Source organism: Scomber japonicus, chromosome 1 (genome assembly GCF_027409825.1).
Source record: "Scomber japonicus isolate fScoJap1 chromosome 1, fScoJap1.pri, whole genome shotgun sequence".
Taxonomy (NCBI): Eukaryota; Metazoa; Chordata; class Actinopteri; order Scombriformes; family Scombridae; genus Scomber; species Scomber japonicus.
Genome location: NC_070578.1, coordinates 36,209,742 through 36,237,232, shown reverse-complemented (window position 1 = coordinate 36,237,232; position 27,491 = coordinate 36,209,742). Strand labels below are relative to the sequence as shown.

The window sequence follows — 27,491 nt, the reverse complement described above, 5'->3', positions numbered from 1 at the left end:
GGAAAGAAGGGAGGAGGGAGGAAGGAAGGAAGGAAGGAAAGGAGGAAGGAAGGAAAGAAGGAGGAAGGGAGGAAGGAAGGAAAGAAGGAACAGTCAGAACAGACTCAGGCTGCTCTCTTCATTTTAAAGCAGTTTCATCATAGAAACACTAGATGGCGATAAACTCTTAAATAAAATCAGCAGTTTCTCCTTAAATCACCTCAACAGATTTCTATAACACATTTATTATAACAGATTTTATTATAACACATTTATTATAACAGATTTTATTATAACACATTTATTATAAACTCGTGATCTTTGAACCTTTGCTGTCTTTGCCCTGGTAGTCGACGGTGAGGTGCAGCAGAGGAAGCAGGTTATCATCGTCCAGTAACACTTTATGAGCCGCCTGCTGGAACGCCACATTCACATCTGTCAAAACACAAAAAAAGCACATTATATTAATTATGCATTCAGTTACCACGGTAATCACTGAGCTCTGACAGGAAATGCTAAGCAGGGAGGATATAACTGCACGTTTTCTGCTTAAATATGTCAAAAAAAATTATACGCTGCTAAACACAATCTGACCCTTACACACTCTCCCATTTACTCCACTTTCTCCTTATGATATCATTCATAGATACAGGAAGGAAGGAAAGAAGGACATAGGAAAGAAGGAAAGGTGGAAGGAAAGGAAAGGAGGAAGAAGGAAGGCAGGAGGAAGGGAGGGAACAAGGAAGGAGGGAGGGAGAAAGGAAGGAAGGAAGGAACGTATGAAAGGAGGGAGGAGGGAGGAAGGAAGGAGGAAGGAGGGAGGGTGGAAACAAGGAAGGAGGGAGGGAGAAAGGAAAAGAGGGAGGGAGGATGGAAGGAAAGAAGGACAGAGGAAAGAAGGAAGGAAAGGAGGATGGAAGGGAGGAAGAAGGAAGGCAGGAGGGAGGGAGGAAAAAAGGAAGGAGGGAGGGAGAAAGGAAAAGAGGAAGGAAGGAAGGAAGGAAGGAAGGAAGAAACAAAAAAGCACATGATATTAATTATGCATTCAGTCACCACGGTAATCACTGAGCTCTGACAGTAAACGCTAAGCAGGGAGGATATAACTGCACGTTTGCTGCTTTAATATGTCACAAAAAATGATACGCTGCTAAACACAATCTGACCCTTACACCCTCTCCCATTTACTCCACTTTCTACTTATGATATCATTCATACAGATAAAGGAAGGAAAGAAGGACATAGGAAAGAAGGAAAGGAGGAAGGAAGGGAAGAAAGGAAGGAAGGAAGGAAAGAAGGAGGGAGGGAGGAAGGGAGGACAGGAAGGAAGGAAGGAAGGAGGGAGGGAGGAAGGGAGGACAGGAAGGAAAGAAGGACAGAGGAAAGAAGGAAGGAAGGAAGGAAAGGAGGGATGAAGAAAGACGGAAAGGAGGAAGGAAGGGAGGAAGAAGGGAGGATGGAAGGGAGGAAGGAAGGAAGGAAGGAACGTATGAAAGGAGGGAGGAAGGAAGGAGGAAGGAGGGAGGGTGGAAACAAGGAAGGAGGGAGGGAGAAAGGAAAAGAAGACAGGAAGGAAGGAAAAAGGATTAGGAGGGATGGGAAAGAGGAAAGGAAGAAATGAAAAGAAGACAGGAAGGAAAGATAGAAGGAATGACAGAAGGAAAGATGAAAAGAAGAAAGGAAGGAAGGAAGGAAGGAAGGAGCAGTAAATGCTAAGCAGGGAGGATATAACTGCACGTTTGCTGCTTAAATATGTCACAAAAAATTATATGCTGCTAAAACACAATCTGACCCTTACACACTCCACTTTCTTCTTTTTAAGGGCTGCTAATATTTGGAGAAAGTGGACAATAAAACCAGATAATGAAGAAAACATTAAAATTTAAATTCTCTCTTTTATCCTTTATAAATATGATATCATTCATACAGATAAAGGAAAGAAGGAAAGAAGGACATAGGAAAGAAGGAAAGGAGGAAGGAAGGGGAGGAAGAAGGAAATGAAGACAGGAGGGAGGGAGGAGGGAGGGAGAAAGGAAAAGTGGGAGGGAGGAAGGAAGGAAGGAAGGAGGGAGGGAGGGAGGACAGGAAGGAAAGAAGGACAGAGGAAAGAAGGAAGGAAGGAAGGAAAGGAGGGTGAAGAAAGACGGAAAGGAGGAAGGAAGGGAGGAAGAAGGGAGGATGGAAGGAAGGAAGGAAGGAAAAGGAGGAAGGAAGGGATGAAGAGGAAGGAAGGAAGGAAGGAAGGAAGGAAGGAAGGAAAGAAAGAAGGAAAGATGGAAGGACAGAAGGAGGGGAGGAAGGAAGGAAGGAAGGAGGGAAAAGGGGAAAGGAAGAAATGAAAAGAAGAAAGGAAGGAAGGAAGGAAGGAAGGAAGGAAGAAAGAAAGAATGAAAGAAAGCCCAGCTAGGGAAGCTAATGTTGCAGATAATAAAGAATACAGATAAACTGATTTAATATCTAATAACACTTTTCCTGCAGTGTGTTTTACAGTTAAATGAAATAAACTGTCTTTGCTTTGTCTTACATTAATAAAAGCACACTGAAGCTCATGCTGAGTGTTTTAGACATGATATATAGAGTCATAAATAAATCTTCCTTTCCTCCCTTCCTTCTTTCCTCTGTCCTTCTTTCTTTCCTTCCTTTCTCCCTCCCTCTTTCCTTCTTTTCTCCTACCTTCCTTGTTTCCTCCCTGCTACCTTCTTTCTTCCTCCCTTCCTTCCTCCTTTCACCAACCCACGTCTGTTTTTGACTGTTCCATCATTCCTTCCTTCCTTCCTTCCTCTCGCCTTCTCTCTTTCGTTCCTTCCTCTCTTTTCCTCCCTTCCTTCTGTCCTCCCTTCCTCCCTTCTTTTCTGTCCTCCCTTCCTCTCTCCCTCCTTCTTTCCTTCCTTCCTTCTTTCTTCTGTCCTTTGCTTCCTGTCCTCCCTTCCTCTTTTCCTTTCTACCTCCCTCCTTCCTTGTTTCCTCCATCCCTCCTTCCTTCCTTCCTTCCTTCCTCCCTCCTTCTCTCTTTCATTCCTTCCTCTCTCTCAGATAATGAAGAAAAACATCATTAAAATGTAAATTCTCTGCTCTTATAAAGCTTTATAATCATGACATCATTCATACAGATAAAGGAAGGAAGGAAAGAAGGACATAGGAAAGGACAGATAAACTGATTTAATATCTAATAACACTTTTCCTGCAGTGTGTTTTGCAGTTAAATGAAATAAACTGTCTTTGCTTTGTCTTACATTAATAAAAGCACAGTGAAGCTCATGCTGAGTGTTTTAGACATGATATATATATATCCATAAATAAATGTGCAGCTGTTCCATATTAATAAAGTTGATGTCTCCTCCGCAGTAACAGTAGCATTAGCATAAAGACGTTGGTGTTAACAGCCGACAGCCTGTCTGGAAAACTGCATTAAAATGAGATTCAAATAAAAACATTGTGCTAAAATGATAAAATGATGCATCAGTACCTTTGAAACTTGTTTGAATTATTTTTTAGCTCATATTTATAACGTTATTCCTTCTTTCTTCCCTTCTTTCTTTCCTTCCTCTCTTTTCCTCCCTTCCTTCTGTCCTCCCTTCCGCCCTCCCTCCTTCTTTCCTTCCTTTTTTTCCTTCCTTTCTTCCCTTCCTTCTTTCCTGTCCTTCTTTCCTTCCTGTCCTTCCTCCCTCCTTTCTTCTTCTTTTCCTTTCTCCCTCCCTCCTTTTTTTACTATTTTAATCTCTTACTTTCACAAAGACCCCTCCAGGCAACAGGTGTGCATTATGTTTTACGTTGCTTCTCTTCTTGTTTTATCCTGTGCTATATTTCATTTACTGTACGGGTTTATTTGGTTTACCTCCTTTGGTTTTAACTCCTTTAACTACTTTCACAAAGACCCCTCCAGGCAACAGGTGTTACAAAATTAGCATCAGCTATAAACTCAGCTATATTTGCATCAGACAGTTGTTCCAGCCTGTCTATGTATATTTATATTTGTCCCTATTAGAGCTGGGCGATTATGGCAAAAATCAAAATCACGATTAATTGAACTTTTAACCTCGATTACGATTATCTCCACCCTTGATGAACAATGATGTATTTTCACAGTTTCTTTAGTTTAGTATTTTCCACTGCTGCCCTCACACATGAGGATCTTTAGGGAGTGAAGATAAAGATGTTTTTAAGGTGTGAAGCTGTGTTTAGTGTCTAGTTTACTGGATTAGAACTATGTAAAGATCATGGTTTGGGTTAAAATGAAGGAAGGAAAGACGGAGGAAGGAAGGGAGGAAGAAGGAAGGTAGGAGGGAGGGAAAAAGGAAGGGAGGAAGGAAGGAAAGAAGGACAGAGGGAAGGAAGGAAAGAGGGAGGGGGAGGGAGGAAGGGAGGAAGGAAGGAAAGAAGGACAGAGGAAAGGAAGGAAAGAAGGACAGAGGAAAGGAAGGAAAGAAGGAGGGAGGGAGGAAGGGAGGAAAGAGAGAGGAAGGAATGAAAGAGAGAAGGAGGGAGGAAGGGAGGACGAAGGAAGGTAGGAGGGAGGGAGAAAGGAAGGAAAGAAAGGAGGGAGGGAGGAAGGAAGGAGGAGGGAAAGAAGGACAGAGGAAAGGAAGGAGGGAAGGAAAGAAGGAGGAAGGGAGGACAGAAGGAAGGGAGGAAAGAGAGAGGAAGGAAGGAAGGAAGGAAGGAAGGAAGGAAGGAAGGAAAGAAGGAGGGAGGAAGAAAGGAAAAGGGGAAGGAAGCTGTGGTTAATGTCTAGTTTACTTGATTAGAACTATGTAAAGATCATGGTTTGTTGTCATGGCAACAGTGAACACTACAACTAACTGATATGAGCAAGATTAAGTTGATTAGAGTTTCTAAATGTCAGTTTCGATTATTTTTTAATTAATTGCCCAGCCCTAGTCCCTATTACTAAAATCTAGGCTTTGTCACAAGAGGAGTTATGTCAGTAATATAAACATTAAATAAATGTGTGTAGACTTTACCGTGTTCAGTGACGGCTGTCGGCGGAGCTTTCAACATGTGCTGAGCGAGGTCAATAAAAACCTGGTAGAGCTCTCCACGACCCAGCAGGTAGAAGTCCTTAATGATCTGGAAGGAGACACGAAGAACATCAAGAAACGCTGCTCATTTAGTTTAGTTATGATCCAGAACTGATGAGGGAAGGAAAGAGGGAAGGAAGGAAGGAAGGAAGGAATGAAGGAAGGAAGGAATGAAGGAAGGAAAATATGGATGAAAGGAAATAGGGAAAGAAGGAAGGAAGGAAAGAAGGAAGGAAGAAAATATGGATGGAAGGATAGAAGGAATGAAGGAAGGAAGGAAGGGAGGAAAGAAGGAAGGACAGACGGAAGGAAGGGAGGAACGAAGGAAGGACAGACGGAAGGACAGACGGAAGGAAGGGAGGAAAGAAGGGAAGGACAGACGAAAGGAAGGGAGGAAGGAAAGAAGGAAGGACAGACGGAAGGAAGGAAGGAAGGAAGGAAGGGAAGGAAATATGGATGGAAGGATAGAAGGAATGAAGTAAGGAAGGAAGGAAAGAGGGAAAGAAGGAAATATGGATGGAAGGAAAGAGGGGAAAGAAGGAATGAAGGAAAGAGGGAAAGAAGGAATGAAGGAAGGAAGGAAGGACAGACGGAAATAAGGAAGGAAGGAAGGAAATATGGATGCAAGGATAGAAGGAAGGAAGGATAGAAGGAAGGAAGGAAGGAAAGAAGAAAAGATGGAGAGAAGGAAAGACGGAAAGAAGGAAGGAACGAGTACAAACCTTGAGCTGCTCCAGCAGATCTGACTCCTCCACCATCAACGTCCACAGATGCTGAAAGTCACATTCAGACGAGTCATTTCTGTCACATTTCGAGCTTCTTTTGAGCAAAATAACGTAAAACACTGAACGCTGAACGAGCTCTCACCTCCGCCACCGTGCTCCTGATACGATCGATCATGTTCTCAAAATCCACCAGACTGAAGAGAGGCTGCTGCTTGAGTCTGTGCAGCTCCGAGGCAAACGAGTCCTCCTGGTGCTTCAGTATGGAGCCTGAAACACACGAAGAAGAAGAAGAAGAAGAAGAAGAAGAAGAAGAAGAAGAAGAAGAAGAGAAGAAGGAGAAGAAGGAGGAGGAGAAGAAGAAGAAGAAGAAGAAGAAGAAGAAGAAGAAGAAGAAGAAGAAGAAGAAGAAGAAGAAGGTGTCAGCTGTGTTATTTTAATCACATAAGGCAAAAAGGAAGGAAGAAAGAAGGAAAGGAGGAAGAAGGGAGGATGGAAGGGAGGAAGAAAGGAAGAAGGAAGGAAGAAGGAAAGGAGGAATGAAGGAAGAAGGAAAGGAGGAATGAAGGAAGAAGGAAGGAAAGGAGGAAGGAAGGGAGGGAGGAAGAAGGAAGGAAAGGAGGGAGGAAGGAAGGGAGGAAAGAGGAAGGAAAGGAGGAAGGAGGGGATGAAGAAGGGATGATGGAAGGGAGGAACGAGGAAGGAAAGGAGGGAAGAAGGAAGGAAGAAAGGAGGAAGGAAGGGATGAAGAAGGAAGGAAAGGAGGAAAGAAGGAAGGGAGGAAGAAGGGAGGAAGGAGGAAGGGAGGATGGAAGGGAGGAAAGACGGAAAGAAGGACAGAGGAGGAAGGAAAATGTACATAAGGAAAGGATGAAGAAGGAAGGAAAGGAGGGAGGAAGGAAGGAAGGAAGAAGGAAGGAAAGGAGGAAGGAAGGGATGAAGAAAGAAGGATGTACTTACGAGCTCTGGACGGGCTGTGGTTGTGGTTTTCAAACATCTGGACGGATTCTCCCACAAACAGGATCTTCTCGGCCACTCTGACGGGAATGTAAGAAGGAAGCATCTCCGTCCGCAGGGAGAACTGCTGCAGAGACGGAGCCAGCATGTTCTCCTCCTCGATCAGACGCTGCACAACGGGACAGGAATCAAAGCTCAGTTTATAAATATAATAATGAAAGAAGGAAGGAAAGAAGGAAGGGAGGAAGGAAGGAAGGTGAGGGGAGGAAAGAAAGAGAGGAGGGAGGAAGGAAGAACAAAGGAAGGAAGGAAGGAAGGAAGAAAGGACGGAAGGAGGAAAAGAGGAAGGTAGGAAGGAAAGGAGGAAGGAAAGGAGGAAGGAAGTAAGGGGAGAAGGAAGGGAAGGAAGGAAGGAAGGAAGAAGGAAGGAAGAAGGAAGCATCTCAGTCCGCAAGGAGAACTGCTGGAGAGACGGAACCAGCATGTTCTCCTCCTCGATCAGACGCTGCACGAACACAACACAGCGGGACAGGAATCAAAGGTTTAGTCAAATTTAAAGCCAAGCAGAAAGGAAAGAAGGAAGGGAGGAAGGTGTGGGGAAGAAAGAAAGAGAGGAGGGAGGGAGGAAGGAGGGAAGGAAGGAGCCAGCATGTTCTCCTCCTCGATCAGACGCTGCACAACGGGACAGGAATCAAAGCTCAGTTTATAAATATAATAATAAACAAAAGCCAAGCAGGAAGGTAGGGAGGAAGGGAGGAAGGTGAGGGGAGGAAAGAAAGAGAGGAGGGAGGAAGGAAGGAAGGAAGCAAGGAAGGAAGGAGGGAGGGAGAAAGGAAGGAAGGAAGGAAGGAAGGAAGGAAGGAGAATATATTAGAGGACTGTGGCAAAAATGTCTAAGTGGTGTAACCATATAAACTGGACAGAAGGAAGGAAGGAGGGACGGAAGGAAGGACAGAAGGAATGAAGGAAGGGAGGGAGGAAGGAAGGAATAAAGGAAGGAAGGAATGAAGGAAGGGAGGAAGGAAGGAAGGAGGGATGGAATGAAGGAAGGAAAGAAGGAAGGGAGGGAAGAAGGAATAAAGGAAGGAAGGAAGGAAGGAATGACAGAAGGAATGAAGGAAGGGGGGGAGGGAGGGAGGAATAAAGGAAGGAAGGAATGAAGGAAGGAATGGAGGAAGGAGGGATGGAATGAAGGAAGGAAAGAAGGAAGGGAGGGAAGAAGGAATAAAGGAAGGAAGGAAGGAAGGAAGGGAGGGAGGGAGGGATGAATAAAGGAAGGAAGGAAGGGAGGGAGGGAGGAAGGAAAAAAGGAAGGAAGGAAGGAAGGAAAGGAAAGAAGGACACAAAGGTTAAATTGCTAGCTGATCTAATACTGAGGAGGAAATGATGGAGTTACAACAATAAAAGCATCGTCTCCTTCAGTATAAAGCTCAGCTCTCACCAGGTCCTGCAGTTCTCTGAGCTGTTTCCCGCTCAAGCCTCCGAGCCCCAGGTCTTCCTCGTCTTCCTCCTGGTTGGCGGCGGCTCCTCCCGCGCTCGGACCCTGCTTGATGAAAAACTCCTCGCTCTGGTCCAGCAGCAGTCCGTGAAGCATCCAAGCCGCCAGCTGCTTGTACATCACACCGTGGCACACGGCCAGGATCCTAAACACAGGATTAAATATTAAAAAACACATCTTCAGGCTTAGTTTAGTTTATTATTTGGATGTTAAAAATGAAATAATATATACTAGGTATAGAAAACTGTAGATAAACAACAAAATGGAAGGAAGGAAGGAAGGAAGGAAGGAAGGAAGGAAGGAAGGAGGGAAGGAAGAAAGGAAGGAAAGACAAAAGGAAGGAAGGAAAGATGGAAGGAATGACAGAAGGAAAGACAGAGGGAAGGAAAGATGAAAAGAAGAAAGGAAGGAAGGAAGGAATGAAACAAGGAAGGAAGGAAAGATGGAAGGAATGACAGAAGGAAAGACAGAGGGAAGGAAAGATGAAAAGAAGAAAGGAAGGAAGGAAGGAATGAAACAAGGAAGGAAGGAAGGAAGAAAGGGAGGAATAAATGAATGAATGAATAATGAATGAATGAATGAATGAATGAAGAAAGGGAGGAAGGAAGGAAACAAAAAAGAAAGGGAGGAAGAAAGGGAGGAAGAAAGGAAGGACAGAGGGAAGGAAGGGAAAGGAAAAAGGAAAAGAAGACAGGAAGGAAAGATGGAATGAAGGAAGGAGGGAGGGAAGGAAGGAAGGAAGGAAGGAAGGAAGGAAGGAAGGAAGGAAAGAAGTAAGTAAGTAAGTAAGTAAGTAAGTAAGTAAGTAAGGAAGGAAGGAAGGAAGGAAAAGAACACAGAAAAGGAAAGTGGGCCGGATTGGACACTTCGACGGGCCGGTTATAGCCCACGGGCCTCATGTTTCACCCCCCTGGTTTAGAGTGTGGCTCAAATATGAGAGTTATGAGGAGTTGCATTAAAAGAACTCGATGCAATGAATAAAAGGGAAATCAATAAACTGAAGCTCGGTGCAGACTCACTTCTCTAAAGCCATGCGTACAGGAGGAAGTCCGCCACAGCTGTGCTTATAAACCGTCTCCAGGATCTGACAACCGTGGATCTAAACACAGAGACACGAGACAAAGACGAGACAAAGACCGGCTCAGTTACTCAGACAGATGTATCAGAGTATTTTATTTGGTCAGATGTGACCAAGCGATATACGATAATTAAACTCATGTAACAACATTTTGATAATTGGATAAATGTTTATATATATAGGCAGTGAAACAAAACAAGATAGAAATGACAGTAAACAGGAAGGAAGGAAGGAAGGAAGGAAGGAAAAAGGATTAGGAAGGAAGGAAAGAAGGAAGGGAAAGGTTAAAGGAAGAAAGGAAAAGAAGACAGGAAGGAAGGATGGAGGGAAAGAAAGATGGAAGGAAAGATGAAAGGAAGGAAGGAAGGACGACAGGAAGAAAGAGAGGTAGGACGGAAGGAAAGATGAAAGGAAGGAAGGAAGGAAGGAAGGAAGGAAAAAGGATTAGGAAGGAAGGAAGGAAGGAAAAAGGATTAGGAAGGAAGGAAAGAAGGAAGGGAAATGGTAAAGGAAGAAAGGAAAAGAAGGCAGGAAGGAAGGATGGAGGGAAAGAAGGAAGGAAGGAAAGATGAAAGGAAGGAAGGAAGGAAGGAAGGAAGGAAAGGAAAGGAAAGAAGGGGGGGGGAAAGAAGGACAGAAGCAGGGAAGGAAAGAAGGAAGGAAGGAAAAGGGATTAGGAAGGAAGGAAAGAAGGAAGGGCAAGGAAGAAAGTCTTTTTTTTCAAAGGTTTCTGGTAGAGGTGGTGACTTTGATTGACAGGTGACACTTGGTAGGGGGCGGGGCTTCAGCTGACTCGGAGGCCACGCCCACAGCGTTTGGGAGCAGAGAAAGAGGCTGATTTTTACATAACTTTGAAGCCTAATTTCATATATTTGGCGATTTTTTTAATAATTCAAATTTGGCAGGGTGGTTAACAACACACTTTTCTGTGGTATGTCAAACTCAGAACACATATTTATTCTTACTTTACACGGACTTTAAGTTATATGGTGAAACAGTCTTACAGTATATACAATCCTTACCTTCTGTGACTTTATAGTCTCTACCACGACCATCACAGAGGGAAACAGCAACTGGAACTAAAGACAAGAGAAAAAGCACATACATGTTGAATATAGACTTCATTATAATAATAAAAATTAAATTAAAAACATCTTTCTAATGTTTTACCTGATCGAGTTTATAGTTCACGTGTGATATCGTCAGATGTGGATCTCCGAGGAACTGAAACATAAACACAGATTCAATGAGCGTCTCTTCTTCGCCTGCTTCACCTTTTTTTTTTTTTTTTTTTGTGGCAGCAGCGTCATCGTTGGGTTTTACCTCGTGTTCCAGGTCCAGCAGAGCTTGTCTGTACGGCTGCAGGATCGAGTCGAGTCCGGTGCAGAACGCCCGCAAGTAAATCCCATGAAGGCCAGTCGGGACGGGCTGGTTCGTGTGATGCTCCTAGAAATAAAAAGCAAAGCATGCACGTTACTCCTTCATTCATTTATTTATTTATTATCTCCTCTTTAAGTATAATCTACATTACAAAATAATTGCAGAGCATGAAACAAGAATGTAACAGAACAGAAGGGAGAAAAAGAAAATAAATAGAAAGACAGAAACAAGAACAACAAAAAGGAGGGGGGAAATAAAAACATTTAAAAAATATAAAAATAAAAATAAATTAAATTAAATTAAAATAAAAAACAATAAATAAAATAAAATAGAATATAAATTAAAATAAAAATAAAAAATAAAAAATAAAAAATAAAAAATAAAAAAAAATAAAAATAAAAATAAAATATAAATAAAATAAAATAAAAAAACAAATAAAATAAAAATAAAAATAAAATATAAATATAAATAAAAAACAATAAATTAAATTAAATTAAATTAAATCAAAATTAAAAAGACAACAAATAAAATTAAAATTAAAATTAATAAACAAATAATAACATGTGCCTTCGCCTCCATACAGTAAAAATAAAAATAAAAGAATGACAATAAAAAGACATGATTACCTTGGAATAGCTGGAATATTTAGTCGCTTAACATAAAAAAGGACGTCTACATTGTCCAGAATTTATTTATATTTTGTTAATTTATTTTAAAAAAATCTCCCAAACCAAGTCTAACTATGAGCTTTAAACTATCTAATTGGAAGATAAGTCACAGGAAGTGAAGTTTTGTTCTCATGAATGTGAGTCATTAAGGAAATAAATACAGTGAAATGGATTTATCCATTTTATTAACAGATAACAGAGTAAGGTGCTGTATATATTTGTGTAGTTTTCCAGCCAAATAAACATTAAACTGATATGGATATAGTGTTTTAAAGAACATTTCCAGTGAACCAAGCTAATATTTTCCAGGCTGAATGTGTTTAAATGTTGTTATGAAGCACATGTGATGACTCTACACTCACTTGTTGATGCACATGGCCGGTGTGTTGCTCTATGAACTCTGTGAAGCGTATGTAGTCCGAGCCCAGTTTACAGAGTCGGTTGAGGACGCTGGTCTCACTGGGGTGAAGGAAGGGCAGATCCTGGGAAACCTGTAGACCAAAACAAAGCTCATGATGCAAAAGCGAGGGTAGCGAGGTCGGTATTTTTCGTGGTACCGCCCCTGTCCCTTTAACACTACAATTATTTGAGTTTTTATAATGTTAATAAGTAATTTTAAATAAAAACTACAAGCCTGTCAGCCCGTCACGTTCCCTGTTTTTTTATGTTTTCTGAAGCCTGTAAGGTGCTACAATAAAACACAAACTATTTCTGAGCCTTTATACCTCCGTCATGTAACTACAATGCTACTTCAAGCTACTGTAAAATAATAACACAGACATTATGATGTTCTGGACATTTTCACAAATTGGACCTCAGTGAATTTTAATTGAATAACCCTGATATATACTGATAGTGATTTTAATTATGCAGCCCATACATCAATGGAGAGAGTAGACAGGAGTCCAGGATGTCTTGCATTGAAAAGGTTTATTTACTTCATGAAGGAGAAGTGAATGAATGATCAGTACACGTTATGTTCTGATGCTTCCTTTAATTCTGAAGTTTCACTCCTCCGGGGAAAGACTTTAAACCACACAGATAATGCCCAAGCTTGAGTCATGCCCAAATATGGGCAGATCCAACACATCTACAATATACAGAATTTAGTCTACTGGTCTATAGACAAAGCATTGCTTAGACCTCACTCAGGACCTTTGTCCTACATCCAACAATATATAAAACTTCTGACTCCAGTTGCCTCTACCCCATCCAGGGAAAACAGTCAACTTACCTTACAACTATATACCACTACTACTTATATTTACTAGTTGCCTTACCTAACTATATACTACTACTCTCTATTTACCTTACCTTACAATATACTGCTACTATTTACTATATACTATAACTATTTAGTATATACCTTAACTTACTATATACTATAACTATTTACTATATACTATATTATAGTATATAGTAAATAGTAATAGTATATAGTAAGCTAAGGGTTAGGGTTAGGGTTAGGTAAAGTAAGGTATATACCAAATAGTTATAGTAACTATAACTATTTGGTATATACCTTACTTTACTATATACTACTACTATTTACTATATACTATAACTATTTAGTATATATTTTACCTTACTATATACTACAACCATTTACTATATACTATAACTATTAACTAAATACTACTACTATTTACTATTTACCTGACTATAAGTCCCAGCAACATTGCACATATCAGATGTCAGATTTTCTGCACGTTGCATATTTATTTTAATCTCTATGAGGTTATATTCCGTATATAAATCTCAGAAACATTCACATGCATATAATCTCAGGAACTTCTGCACATTTCACATCAATATATAGTATATATAGTATATGTATTAACACATATATCAGGTTAACATTGTGTTATTCTGTCATTAAGCTGCATGTCTTACCTGTAAACCAGTCCTTTTATTCCAGGTGAAAATCGTCCCCGGATATCCGCTCAGCGCGAGCAGCAGCTCGTGAATCATCTTAACTCACCTGCAGGTTTATTTCATTAAGGGATAAAAAGCTGCAGAGTTTTTTATTTATTCATCCATCGATACAAAAATAACACAAACTGCCGCCCAGAGCTGGCGCAGGCTGACTACGTCATCGTCGCATCGCAAAGCATCACGGGAAGTGGATGAATCTGCTGGTTGGGTTAGTGATTGTACAGTTCAATTCTTATGTTTTATTTCTAGAAAGTTTTTGGATATTTTTCCTTTCCCCAAAAAAATGGTCACTACCAAAATACAAAATATATAGTATAATAAAAAGAGTTATATTGGCTTGTTAATTTATATTTCTAATTTCTATTTTATGAATTGCATTTTATTTTATTTTATTTTTTACAATTTTATTTAAAGGTTCACAGAGGTAAAACAATCACAATTAAATTAAATTTAACAATATTTTCAGTGCATTTTTTGATATTCATTGTATTTTGAATCCGATATTTCTTTGTAAAGAGCACAAACTGCCAGAGACAGTGCACTTTTACTGGCCAGTAATATCTAAATCAATATCTAAAAAGATAGAACACCTAAAACTACTGAGAGATTTTAAAAGAGACGTAAACATTTATTTTGTAGCAGAACCTTTGACTTTTAAATAACCTTGCTGGTTGCTGCTTTTATGCACTTAGGTCTCTACTTCTCCTTTCAGTTCAACTGTGCAATATATTTATTTCTATATACTCACTTTAAAACTGTGCAATAACAATCTCAACTCAGTTCTAATATCACTCAACATCAATATTACTCATTTACTTTTATATAATGTTACTATTATTTACTACACTACACTTGAAAATAAATTGTATTATTGTTAGTATTATTATTATTATCAATAAAATAATAATAATATACAATACAATACAATATTGCAGCAGCAAAGTGGACAGTAAAAATAACAAAGAACAATAAATAATAAGTAAGTAGAAAAGCAATAAAAAAACAATATTTCCTATATATAACATAGGAAAGAATAGTAACATTATATACAAAAGTAATATTAAAGTTGAATAATAATATACCTGAGTCGAGATTGTTATTGCAGTTTTAAAGTGAGAATATAGAAATAATAATAATAATGATAATAATAATAATAATATTTAAAAAATAATAATTGTATAATAATAATAATAATTGTATAATAATAATAATAAAATATAATAATAATAACAATATTTTTATAATAATAATAATAATAATAATAATAATAATAATAATTTTTTTTATTATTATTATTATACAATGGCTGGAATATAAAACTACAAATACTACTACTGAGGCTTCTGGGAAATGTAGTTCTTTACCCCAAAAAAGGGGGGAAGCGACGTCAGTCTTGCGTCATCATTCGGTCATGTAGTTAGCTAGCAACACCTGGCAACCATCGGAGAGAGAAGCTTAACGTTAGTTGGTATTTTTCGTTATTATGAGTTAAATAATGTCTTTAAAACAGGCTCGGTTATTTTAACGGGACTTTTTAACGGTTACCGGGGCAACGTAGCAACAAAACAACAGCTGTATGTAAGTAGGTACACAACTATAGGAAGTGTTGTTAGGCTAAAGTAGCTTCATCTGAGCTAGCTGGAGTAACTTACAATAACAATACATGTGATTTAAATGGAAGATAAGTAGTGTTTTTGTGTGTTGCAGGGATGGCGGGGGATAGTGAGAGCATAGTGTCTGAGTACCTGGACCAGAACCCGCAGCTGGCCCAGTGGGTTGAGACTTTCAGGGGCTACTGTGAGAGCAACAAGCAGTGGGAAGCTCGCAAAGAGTTCATCCTCAGGAACATGGAGGCTTTCCCTTCAGTGCAGCAAGAGCAACAGCAAGGAGGAAGCTCCAACAACAGCAGTCTGGACCGGCTGCTGTCTCTGTCCATGGCCTGGGCTAATCATGTGTTCCTTGGATGCAGGTAGGAAAGGGGGGAGACACAGTGGAGGTGGATAGGTAGATATATCTGACTGATCCCCATGACAACACACATACAAGAGGGTAGAAAACATAAATATAAAGGCAGGATAAAAGAGTTGAAACAGTGTCAGACAGTGTCAGACACATGGTGTAATATTTAAGAGCTGTAAAAACACCATATATGCATTTCTTCTCGGTGGACTTTTCCTAATATACAATAACACACATACAAACCAAAATCCACTCAAAGGCTGAATAAAAGAGTTAAGGCAAGGCAGCTTTATTTATATAGTGCATTTCATACCCAGGGACAAATCAATGTGCTTTACATTTAAAAAAAAATAAATAAATAAATAAATAAATAACAGTAAGAATTGGAAACAAAAGGCGCTCAAAGCCAGGATAAAATATTTTAAACAGTATAAGAGACACATGGTGTAGTGGTGTTTGTTCAGGGATAAATTTGACCCTTTTTTAACATTTGAGAGCTTTAAAAACACTATATATGCATTTCTTCTAGGTGGACTTTTCCTAATATACAATACTTTTTATTTTTGAGCAGCAGAGACACATTTATATCACGATATTTTTGACCTAACCTAAAATATTGCAGGGGCGACTATCAGTGCTTTCACAAAATATTAGTGAAATATGACTTTTTTTAAATAAATAATCATCAGTAATGTGAATATATTGACTAAGTGGATAAAGGCAGATGATAGAAGAATCTGTTAAGCTTAGAAAAATACATTTGTACATTAATGCAGCCTTTAAAAGCAGGAAAAGACACTTAATTCCATATTCCATAAGACGATATCTATAAAATATCATGATATCGATTTATTGCCCAGCCCTATGTAATGGTGATTTGTCCTTAACCCTTACATATTGTTCAGGGTTAAATCTGACCCATTTTTTTTTTTTACATTTGAGAGTGTTTATTAAAAAGCTAAAAACGATTTGCTACATGAAGTGAAGCAATGGCGTCCTGTGCAAAGAATAAATCCCACTTCTTTTTTTACTTTGATTTGATTGCTGACCTTGCCACAGATGTACATGTTGAAGCATGTGAACTCTCCGTGTCCTTCTCCTCCTCCTCCCTGCATTCATCGTGGTGGCTAGGTCATAAAGTTTCTCATATTACAGATAAACAGCTCACTAAAATATCTTTCTGAGAACTTTCAAGGGGACAAAAAGGTGATCCATTGATCCTTATATGATCAGCACTGTCTGCGTTGAGTTTAAGTGCTAAGACAGAACAAATAAGAACACACCAGCCCCAATCATATTAATATTATTATATATTATTTAGCCTTTAATTGCATCTTGGTAGTGTTGGTTGATGTCAAGTGTCTGCTGTAACACTTTAATTTCCCTTTAAGGATTAATAAAGTCCTCCTCTCTCTTATCTTCTCCTTCCTGTCTCCTTCGTCTCTCAGTTATCCGGCGTCTGTGATGGACAAGATCAAGGAGATGGGTGAGGGGATAGCCGTCCAAGATCCTCCCGTTCACAAAACCACGAAGGAGCTGCTGGGCAAAGGAAAACGGGGCGCCTCGACTCGTAATGCAATTTACATTTTCTCTTTTTTAATGTTGTTCATTTCTATTTTTTACAATGTTTTATAATTAAAAGTTGAAAGAAAAGAAATGAACGATAAACAGAGAGTGGCACATAATAACTGGAAAATTGACAACAGCAGATCTCTGTCAGGTTTGAGTGTGTGTGTGTGTGTGTGTGTGTGTGTGTGTGTGTGTGTGTGTGTGTGTGTGTGTGTGTGTGTGTGTGTGTGTGTGTGTGTGTGTGTGTGTGTGTGTGGTGAAGCAGATGCAACACAGACACACACACGGACAGTCAGTCAGTGTATTTATAGAGCACAGTTAAAAACAACAGAAGGTCTTTACATAGAGATTAAAATGAGATTGATGGTGACAGTCAAACTGAACCACACCACCAGCATCATCAAAGATACAATAAGATGGAAAATGAGATGAAATTACAACACAAACAGCAACACACACACACACACACACACACACACACACACACGTAAATACAAGCCAGAGTGAGGTCAGGTCAGGTCAGGTGTGACTCCATGAAGGTGAGGTCGAGGAGAAGAGACGCGGCTCGATCTGAGGTTCACACCTGGAAAGACATAATAATTATACAATCCCACTATAGGTCTTTTTACTTACAATATGTTTTTACTATATTTATGGTATTTCACATTTTAATCCTAATTGTTTATTTATTTTTACTTTTATTATCTTTCCCTTTTGGTTTGTCACTATTTCTATAATGGAGATAAAGGACAAGGACATGTGATTCTTTACTTAATTTAATACATGTGTGTTTTAGTTCAATGACTAAACTAAACTAAATTAAATATAGTTATATCATCTTTTTTTTTTCTCTTACTGTCTACTAGTACTTGTGTTTTCTCTTAACCTTTGAGTTTAAGGGAAGTTTTATTCACAACAGCAGCAGGGCAAATGTTTAAAACTACTTGGTGATAAACCTGCTTCTGATTTTAAATAATAACAAAAGTAATAATAATAATAAAAAGGAACAAAAATAAATCAGAAGTCGTCCAGGTTTTTAATTAAAATCATGAGTGAACTTCTCCAGCAGCGTCAGGGCGGCAGTCTGCTCCACCAGAGGAGACAAAAAAAAATTAACTAACATAATTCATCAGCAATAAAAATAGAAGTTTGAATTAGACAAATAGACTGCTGGGAGTCAGAGGGAAACAGTTTTCCAGTCTCTGAGGTTAATTTATTTAGCATTTAGAAGAAAAATGTGGCTGAAAATCTTGTTAAGTTAACCAGAAACAGTTCAGTTCAGTTCAGTTCAGCACCAGACGGCCTGCTGAAGTTTGATGGTTTTTCTTTTTTTTTCAGTTTGGAAAATAATGAACAAGCTATTTTTTAATGGTCACCAAAATCTTTCACCCTGAATCGCCTCTGTACATGTTGGGAGCGACCCCCCGCCATCTGTCTTATGCTTGTTATGAATGACTCACATGTTTCAGAGATCTCTCCTCCTCCAGCGGGGGTCTCAGTGTAATTACCTCTGAACACCCCGAACCCCAACCTGCGCTCTGTTTCCTCATTAAATGTGTCTTTTCGTGTGTGTGTGTGTGTGTGTGTGTGTGTCTGTGTCTGTGTCTGTGTCTGTGTGTGTGTGTGTGTGTGTGTGTGTGTGTGGTCGTCACCGTCCTGCCTGTTTGTTGTGTCATGGTTTTCAGAGGGCGAAGGCGACGGCTGCGTGAAACGAGGCAAATGCGGCTCGGCGTGGTCCGCGAGTCAGAAGTCTGGTCCCACTCCGCAGGCTCCGGCAGAGCACCAGCCCTTCTTCAACCGCCTCTACAAGGCCGTGGCCTGGAAGCTGGTGTCGGCGGGGGGCTTCGGCCCCAACCTGGACCACTTTGAAATCCTCCGCAGCTGCGTGGAGTCGTGCAAACAGACGGTGACCTGCGTGTTCGTCCCGCTGAAGGACATCGCCGGCCTGCCTGCGGGACGCACGCAGAAGGAGGGCCACGTGTGCGAGATCCGCTGTCAGACTGTCTACATGGGCACGGGGTACGGGCGGGACGAGGCCGCCTCCAAAGCCATGGCTTCCAAAGAAGCGCTGAAAGTGTTTCAGGGCAGGAAAGTGACAGTAAAGATCTGCAGGCGGAGGTACAAAGGGAGAGACGTGGAGGATCTGATGCTGCTGGACGAGCAGCCTCGGAGTCAGGGCTTCCCTCCCGCGCTCAGCTACCCTTTTCAAGACGAGCAGCTGGAAGACGCTTCTCTATAGAGAGCAGCGAGCTAACTGCTAACTGTGACGCCCCCCCCCCCCCGCCCTCCTCCTCCTTCCCCTCCTGCTGTGACATTTACTGAATGAAGCTACTGAAGGAAGTGAGCGGCTGCGTCGGGACCAGACTGTCACGCAGCTGGGCGTCGTATAATGAGACGAGACCTACTGAGGGGGGGGGCGGGGGAGGGGCATGTGTGTGTGGGGGGGGGGTCTTTGAGTCATTTGGAGCATTAATTCTTATCATGATGCGCTTCCCCCTCCATATTAACATGATACAGGTGAAACATCTGGGATACATCAGCACATCTGCGTCACTGACAGAGTCTGCAAAAAACAAAAAAACACCAAAACAAGAATAAGTTAAAACTTTATTCTACGTTTTCAGGAAGGTTTTTTTATAGTCGACGTCAAACAGCGTAGCAGAGTTTGAACGTATAAACTCGTGTCTTCATTCAAAAAAAAAAAAAAAAAAGTCGAATAATCATTAAAGAAAAATATAAGGTTCAAGATGCCAACAAAGTGAAACAGGTTATTATAAAGTTCTTTTATAAAGCAAAGAGAAACATCTGGGATTACAACACCACATCTGCAAAAAAACAAACTTTTATTCTTTGTATTTCAAGAAGGTTTTGTAGAGTTTGAGCATCATTTAAAAAGTCGGTTAATCACAAACAGGAAGTAGGTTAAAAACAGGTTTGAATGAAACGAGAAGAGAAATAGCTTCTCTACTGTAAGTCCCAACATATTGAGTTATAATGATGCTCCTCCTTCCTTCCTCCCTTCCATCCTTTCCTTCCTTCCTTCCTCCCTCCCTCCCTTCCATCCTTCCATCCTCCCTCCCTTCCATCCTTTCCTTCCTTCCTCCCTTCCATCCTTCCTTCCTCCCTTCCTGCCCTCCTTTCCTTCCTTCCTCCCTCCCTTCCATCCTTCCTCCCTCCCTCCCTTCCCTCCTTCCTTCCTCTCTTCCATCCTTCCTTCCTCCCTCCCTCCCTTCCATCCTTCCTCCCTCCCTTCCTGCCCTTCTTTCCTTCCTCCCTCCCTTACATCCTTCCTTCCCCCCTCCCTTACATCCTTCCTTCCTTCCTCCCTCCCGTCCCTTCCATCCTTCCTTCTTTCCTTCCTCCCTCCCTTCCATCCTTCCTCCCTCCCTCCCTTCCCTCCTTCCTTCCTCTCTTCCATCCTTCCTTCCTCCCTCCCTCCCTTCCATCCTTCCTCCCTCCCTTCCTGCCCTTCTTTCCTTCCTCCCTCCCTTACATCCTTCCTTCCCCCCTCCCTTACATCCTTCCTTCCTTCCTCCCTCCCGTCCCTTCCATCCTTCCTCCCTCCCTTCTCCCTTCCATCCTTCCTCCCTCCCTCCCTCCCTCCCTCCTTTTGAGCATCATTTAAAACGTTTGAGCATCATTTAAAAAGTCGGTTAATCACAAACAGGAAGTAGGTTCAAAACAGGTTTGAATGAAGTGAAGAGAGAAACAACTTCTGTACTGTAGGTCCCAACATATTGAGTTATAATGATGTCATTATTTGGCAGTTAGTTCATATTAGTTGCAGAGTTTCTTCCTCTTCCTCCTCTTCCTCCTCCTGCTGATGTTCACTCTACTCGTGATGGGGTTTTTTGTTTCACTCATTTTTTGAAAGTTTGTAATCACGCCTGTTTTTACTTCCTCCAGAGGAAAAGTTCATGACATCACTGTTGCCTTTTTTTCTTCTTCTTCTCCTTTTTAAATATTCCTTCTGTTCACTTATAAAAGGAAATATGATGGACTCAACAGTTGTTTTTTTTTACAGTTCACACCACATTTAAATATCTGAGTATAAATGATCAGTCTTTCCTCACTGCTTACTTTCATCATCTGTTCATCTTTTATTTGTCTCGATAAGTCATATCCTCGAGCACTTTAAGGCCTTTAAACAACTTCCTGTTATCATGCAAGAACCTTTTTTAACCCTCCTGTCGTCCTCCCGGGTCAAATTGACCCCATCTCTCTTTTGACTGTTCCTTCTTTTCTTCCTTCTTCCTCTCCAACCTTCTTTCTTTGCTCCCTCCTCCTTCCATCCTTCCTTCCTTCCTCCTTTCCTCCCTCCATCCCTTCTTCCTTCCTCCTTTCCTCCCTCCCTCCTTACTCCTTTCCTTCCTTCCTTCCTTCCTTCCTTCCTCCTTTCCTCCCTCACTCCCTCCTTACTCCTTTCCTTCCTTCTTTCCCTCTCTCCTAAATTACTTCCTCTTTTCATCCTTCCTCCTTTCCGCCCGCCCTCCCTCCCTCCCTCCCTCCTTACTCCTTCCTTCCCTCTCTCCTAAATTACTTCCTCTTTTCATCCTTACTCATCTTTCCTTCCTCCTTTCCTCCCTCCCTCCCTCCCTCCTTACTCCTTCCTTCTTCTTTCCTTCCTTCCTCCCTCCTCCTTCCTTTCCTTCCTTCCTCCTGTCCTTCCCTGACCTGAGGACAACAGGAGGGTTAAATGATTAATCGATTATTATTATTAAAAAAAAAAAAAAAAAGACTCACAGATTTGTTTCGTATTAACTGATCAAATCGTTGCAGCTCTGCTTTAATATTTCTATTTTTCCATCTAGAAGTGACCGTCGGATATCAGATATCATCATTACACCCATGAAGCCTTTCAGCCTTTTCATTCCCCACATAAACCAGCACTTCTCCCAGTAGTATTATAATAACCAGTATGGGACATGTACGGAAGTTATTTGATGACAGAAATGTTTAATTATTCACTCAGAAGTAAAAAAAAAAAAAAAAAAGTGAGATTTATTTATTTTTGGTGGTGTGACATTCCTGATGGTTTAACTCTGGATATAAAATCGCCTGTAATGTGCCGACCAATCATTACAACGCACGCCATGAAAGGAACGACAGAGAAATGGTTTTATTTGGGTTGTTTTTTTTTTTTTTTCTCATAGTGCAGAGAGAAGCTTCATGTTTAACCCTCGTGTCGTCCTCCCGGGTCAAATTGACCCCGTCTGTTTTGACTGTTCCTTCCTTCCTTCCCTCCTTCCTTCTTCCCTCCTTTCCTTCCATCCTTCCTGCCCTCCTTTCCATCCATCCTTCCTTCCCCCCTCCCTCCCTTCCTTCCCTCCTTCCTTCTTCCCTCCTTTCCTTCCATCCTTCCTTTTCTCCTAAATTCCTTCCTCTTTTCATCCTTACTCCTTTCCTCCCTCCCTTCTTTCCTTCCTTCCCTCCGTCCCTACTCCCTTCCCTCCTCCCTTCCTTCCTTCCCTCTTTCCGTCCTCCCTTCCACCCTTCCTTCCCTCCTCCCTTCCCTCTGTCCCTCCTCCCTTCCATCCTTCCATCCCTCCTCCCTCTCTCCCTTCCCTCCTCCCTTCCTCCCTCCCTTCCATCCTTCCTTCCTCCCCTCTGTCCATCCTCCCTTCCATCCTTCCTTCCTCCCTCCCTTCCCTCTGTCCCTCCTCCTTCCTCCCTTCCTTCCATCCTTCCTTCCCACCGTCCCTCCTCCCTTCCTTCCTTCTTCCCTCCCTTTCATCCTTCCCTCCCTCCCTCCCTCCCATCCTTCCTTCCTCCCTCCCATCCTTCCTTCCTCCCTCCCTCCCTCCCTTCCGTCCTCCCTTCCACCCTTCCTTCCCTCCTCCCTTCCCTCTGTCCCTCCTCCCTTCCATCCTTCCATCCCTCCTCCCTCTCTCCCTTCCCTCCTCCCTTCCTCCCTCCCTTCCATCCTTCCTTCCTCCCCTCTGTCCATCCTCCCTTCCATCCTTCCTTCCTCCCTCCCTTCCCTCTGTCCCTCCTCCTTCCTCCCTTCCTTCCATCCTTCCTTCCCACCGTCCCTCCTCCCTTCCTTCCTTCTTCCCTCCCTTTCATCCTTCCCTCCCTCCCTCCCTCCCATCCTTCCTTCCTCCCTCCCATCCTTCCTTCCTCCCTCCCTCCCTCCCTTCCATCCTTCCTTCCCTCCTTCCATCCTCCCTTCCATCCTTTCCTTCCTTCCTTCCCTCCCTTCCTTCCTTGACTCAAGGACAACAGGAGGGATAAATAATCTGTCCAAGCTCGAGCTGCTTTCATTCTGTATACAGGAAGTACTAAAAAAAAAAAAAAATGCTACTGCTGTTATTTTATTCCATTATTTAAGTTCACTGATTTAAAATGAGAGTAAAACACTTTGATCCACACTATGTTGATTATACTGCGTGTTATTGAATTAAGAAGATTCCTTTTTGAACGCTGTTAAATTCTGATGTGTTTATTTTTTCGGAGGGTAACGTGCTGCTGTGACGTGTGGGGCTTTTTTTTTTTTTCCAGTCTGGGTTGAAGTTGAATGAACAGCGTTGAATTGAAGTGTGAGAGCGTCCACACTGTTCCACGTTACTGTATGTTTACACCAGTGGTCCTGTTTCTATATATTTTATAAAATAAAAGATAATTTAACCAAGTAGTAGTTTGTGTTTTATTTCTTACGGCATATTCATCACTCAAACTTTATTTGTGTAGCACTTAAAGTGATTTATATAGTCAAAAAACAACCAAAAAATAATAAAAGAAAAAATGTCAAATGGTGTAACCTCAAAAGAATTATAAATATTAAATACTGTTCCTTCTTTCTTTCCTCCTTTCCTTTCTTTCTTTCTTTCCTTCCTCCCTTCCTTCCTTCCGTCCTTCTGTCCTTCCTTCCTTCTGTCTTTCTTTCCTTCCCTCCTTCTGTCCTTCCTTCCTTCCTTCCGTCTTTCTTTCCTTCCCTCCTTCCTTCCTTCTTTCTGTCCTTCCTTCCTTCTGTCCTTCTTTCCTTCCCTCCTTCCTTCCGTCCTTCCTTCTGTCCTTCTTTCCTTCCTTCCTTCCTCCTTTTCTTCTTCCTTCCTTCTCCCTTCCTTCCTTCTTCCTCCTTTTCTTCTTTCTTTCTTCCTCCCTTCCTTCCTTCTTCCTCCTTTCCTTCCTTCTTCCTCCCTTCCTTCCTTGACTCGAGGACAACAGGAGAGTTAAAGCAAGTTGAATTATTTGGTACAAAGTTTTTAATGGTTACACCACTTAGACATTTTTACCATAATCCTCTAATATATTCTCATAAAGTGGATTATTTACTTTTTGAACGCTGTTAAATTCTGATGTGTTTATTTTTTCGGAGGGTAACGTGCTGCTGTGACGTGTGGGGCTTTCTATTTTTATTTTTATTTTTTCCAGTCTGGGTTGAAGTTGAATGAACAGGGTTGAATTGAAGTGTGAGAGCGTCCACACTGTTCCACGTTACTGTATGTTTACACCAGTGGTCCTGTTTCTATATATTTTATAAAATAAAAGATAATTTAACCAAGTAGTGTTTGTGTTTTATTTCTTACGGCATATTCATCACTCAAACTTTATTTGTGTAGCACTTAAAGTGATTTATATAGTAAAAAAACAACCAAAAAATAATAAAAGAAAAAATGTCAAATGGTGTAACCTCAAAAGAATTATAAATATTACATACTGTTCCTTCTTTCTTTCCTCCTTTCCTTTCTTTCTGTCTTTCTTTCCTTCCCTCCTTCTGTCCTTCCTTCCTTCCTTCCGTCTTTCTTTCCTTCCCTCCTTCCTTCCTTCTTTCTGTCCTTCCTTCCTTCTGTCCTTCTTTCCTTCCCTCCTTCCTTCCGTCCTTCCTTCTGTCCTTCTTTCCTTCCTTCCTCTTTTCCTTCCTTCCTTCCTCCTTTCCTTCCTTCCTTCCTCCTTTTCTTCTGTCTTTCTTCCTCCCTTCCTTCCTTCTTCCTCCTTTCCTTCCTTCTTCCTCCCTTCCTTCCTTGACTCGAGGACAACAGGAGAGTTAAAGCAAGTTGAATTATTTGGTACAAAGTTTTTAATGGTTACACCACTTAGACATTTTTACCATAATCCTCTAATATATTCTTATAAAGTGGATTATTTACTTTTTGAACGCTGTTAAATTCTGATGTGTTTATTTTTTCGGAGGGTAACGTGCTGCTGTGACGTGTGGGGCTTTTTTATTTTTTCCAGTCTGGGTTGAAGTTGAATGAACAGGGTTGAATTGAAGTGTGAGAGCGTCCACACTGTTCCACGTTACTGTATGTTTACACCAGTGGTCCTGTTTCTATATATTTTATAAAATAAAAGATAATTTAACCAACTAGGGTTTGTGTTTTATTTCTTACGGCATATTCATCACTTTTCATACTTGGTGATGTAACACAAAGTGATTTTATATAGTCAAAATATAATAAAAGACAAAATGTCAAATGGTGTAACCACAAAAGAATGATACATATTAAATACTGTTATTAATACCTTCTTTCTTTCCTTCCTTCCTTCCTCCCTTCCTTCCTTCTTCCTCCCTTCCTTCCTTCCTCCTTTCCTTCCTTCTTCCTCCCTACTGTCCTCCTTTCCTTCCTTCTTCCTCCCTACCGTCCTCCTTTCCTTCCTTCCTTCCTTCCTCCTTTCCTTCCCCCTTTTCTTTCCTTCTTTTATTTTATAGCACTTTTCATACTTGGTGATGTAACACAAAGTGATTTATGTAGTCAAAAAACTTTCCTCCCTTCCTTCCTTCCTTCCTCTGTCCTTCCTTCCTTCCTTCCTTCTTTCCTCCCTTCTGTCTGTCCTTCCTTCCTTCCTCCCTACCTTCTTTCCTCTGTCCTTCTTTCCTTTCCTCCTTCCTTTTTTCCTTCCCTTCCTCCCTCTCTCTCCTTCCCTTCCTTCCTCCCTCCCTTCCTTCCTTCCTTCCTTCCTCCCTACCTTCTTTCCTCTGTCCTTCTTTCCCTCCTCCCTTCCTTCCTTCCCTTCCTTCCTCCCTCTCTCCTTTCCTTCCTTCCTTCCTTCCGTCTTTCCTTCCTTTGTCCTCCCTTCCTTGCTCCTTCCTTTCCTTCCTTCTTCCTCCCTCCTTTCCTTCCTTCCTTCCTTCCTTTCTCCTTTCCTTCCTTCTTCCTCCCTTCCTTCCTTGACTCGAGGACAACAGGAGGGTTAATTAAGTAGATTAGTAGAGACTAATTACGAGTCAGAATATGAACAGTATGTAAAGGCTTAATTCACTCATTCATTCATTGTCTTAAAACTAAGTAACGTATGACTCTTATTTTGAAGGCGAAGATCAGATATTCAGTTGAATCACAGCTGCTTTCTGTCTGTTTTTGAGCTGAATACTTGGACTTAAAATTTGACTTTGGAAAAAACTTTGACATTTGTGGCTGAAAACCAACAAAATCTGTGATCTCCTAACCTGCTTGAACCAGATTATTTATAACAAGCACCAACCAACGTCACCGACTGTCTAATGGAGTGAAAAATTACAGCGCTGTCATGTGAATGTGAAGAGACAGTGTTGATGAAGCTGAAGGCGTCCTGCTGATGTAAAACAATAGCTGTGTGTGTGTGTGTGTGTGTGTGTGTATGTGTGTGTGTGTGTGGCTGTGTGTGTGTGTGTGTATGTGTGTGTGTGTGTCTGTATGTGTGTGTGTATATCTATGTGTGTCTGTGTGTGTGTGTGTGTGCGTATATATATCTGTGTGTCTGTGTGTGTGTGCGTGTGTGTGTGTCTGTGTGTGTGTGTCTCTGTGTGTGTGTGTGTGTGTGTGTGCGTGTGTGTGTGTGTGTCTGTGTGTGTGTGTCTCTGTGTGTGTGTGTGTCTGTATGTGTGTCTGTATGTGTGTGTGTGTGTCTGTATGTGAGTGTGTGTGTGTGTGTCTGTGTCTGTATGTGTGTGTGTCTCTCTCTGTCTGTCTATATGTGTGTGTGTGTCTGTATATATGTGTGTGTATGTGTGTGTGTCTGTATATGTGTGTCTGTATATGTGTGTGTGTGTGTGTGTGTGTGTGTGTGTGTGTGTGTGTGGGAAGGAGCTGAGGTCATGCATGAATGTCATTCAAATCACTCAAGAGTTGATAATTATTTGATCCGGCGCTGCTAACATCCATTTAATCTCTAACGAGCAAACGCAGCTCGGTTGTGTCTGAGTTTGCCAATTATCGCTAACGAGAAGCGATACGTGTCACAGTTCAATGTTCACATCTCAACATTTCTTTGACTCTATACTTGACATAAAATGCCTCTTGTTAAAGATGCTGATAGGAAGTAAAAGAATCTCAGTGCTGTTATGCAATCCATGTGGTTTAGTTTAAATTTAAAGGGTTAAAATGTGAAAATAAACGTATGAATAACTTGCACACATCCTTTTTTTGTGGACCCAGCATCAAATTTCTGCTTTTAATCCATTTAGAGAGAATATATTAGAGGATTATGGTAAAAATGTTTCCAAAAGATGAGGCTTCAACTCTACCAAAACAACAGTCCAAGTGTATTTTTCTTTTTTGTTTGGCAATAATTTAAACAATTAACTAAAAGAATAACAGCTCTGTGAATATAAGGGACAGTCGAAATGAAACGCAGCAGTACACATATATCTGCTTGCTCCACTCACTCATGTTAGGTGTCATATTAAACTAGAGAAGCTCATCTTTCTGCTGATACCAAGCAAAACATAATCCGACCTAACCAGCTTGTGTCAGCCCTGTAGCAAAGACGCAGCAAAATTCAGCATTTTATCGTCAATATGTGAAATTC

General features: G+C 41.1%; 2 protein-coding genes across 2 annotated transcripts in view; one reads left to right on the top strand and one right to left on the bottom strand.

Annotated features, from left to right (window-relative positions):
- The window catches only part of tubgcp4 (tubulin, gamma complex associated protein 4), a 20,901-nt gene extending 7,559 nt beyond the window's left edge, over positions 1 to 13,342 (bottom strand). The window contains exons 1-12 of the mRNA XM_053314245.1: positions 13,191 to 13,342; positions 11,660 to 11,788; positions 10,573 to 10,695; positions 10,420 to 10,473; positions 10,272 to 10,328; positions 9,191 to 9,270; positions 8,115 to 8,316; positions 6,677 to 6,842; positions 5,862 to 5,986; positions 5,717 to 5,767; positions 4,938 to 5,043; positions 307 to 414 (exon numbers count right to left, since the gene is read on the bottom strand). Coding sequence (XP_053170220.1) covers positions 307 to 414; positions 4,938 to 5,043; positions 5,717 to 5,767; positions 5,862 to 5,986; positions 6,677 to 6,842; positions 8,115 to 8,316; positions 9,191 to 9,270; positions 10,272 to 10,328; positions 10,420 to 10,473; positions 10,573 to 10,695; positions 11,660 to 11,788; positions 13,191 to 13,268 — 1,279 coding nt within the window. The 5' untranslated portion in view covers positions 13,269 to 13,342. The remainder of the gene's footprint in view (positions 1 to 306; positions 415 to 4,937; positions 5,044 to 5,716; positions 5,768 to 5,861; positions 5,987 to 6,676; positions 6,843 to 8,114; positions 8,317 to 9,190; positions 9,271 to 10,271; positions 10,329 to 10,419; positions 10,474 to 10,572; positions 10,696 to 11,659; positions 11,789 to 13,190) is intronic.
- Positions 13,343 to 14,652: 1,310 nt separating this feature from the next.
- cdkn2aip (CDKN2A interacting protein) lies at positions 14,653 to 18,999 on the top strand. Its single transcript, XM_053324514.1, has 4 exons — positions 14,653 to 14,810; positions 14,940 to 15,201; positions 16,640 to 16,766; positions 18,448 to 18,999. The coding sequence occupies exons 2-4, from the start codon at positions 14,942 to 14,944 to the stop codon at positions 18,997 to 18,999; spliced, it is 939 nt and encodes a 312-aa protein (XP_053180489.1). The 5' UTR covers positions 14,653 to 14,810; positions 14,940 to 14,941.
- Positions 19,000 to 27,491: the final 8,492 nt, after the last annotated feature.

What these genes read in the sequence shown, in the direction of transcription:
- cdkn2aip (XM_053324514.1), top strand. Translation starts at nt 14,942, where the DNA reads ATGGCGGGGGATAGTGAGAGCATAGTGTCTGAGTACCTGGACCAGAAC. An exon ending in CATGTGTTCCTTGGATGCAG is followed by an intron (nt 15,202 to 16,639) that starts GTAGGAAAGGGG and finishes TTCGTCTCTCAG; the next exon opens with TTATCCGGCGTCTGTGATGG. An exon ending in GGGGCGCCTCGACTCGTAAT is followed by an intron (nt 16,767 to 18,447) that starts GCAATTTACATT and finishes TGGTTTTCAGAG; the next exon opens with GGCGAAGGCGACGGCTGCGT.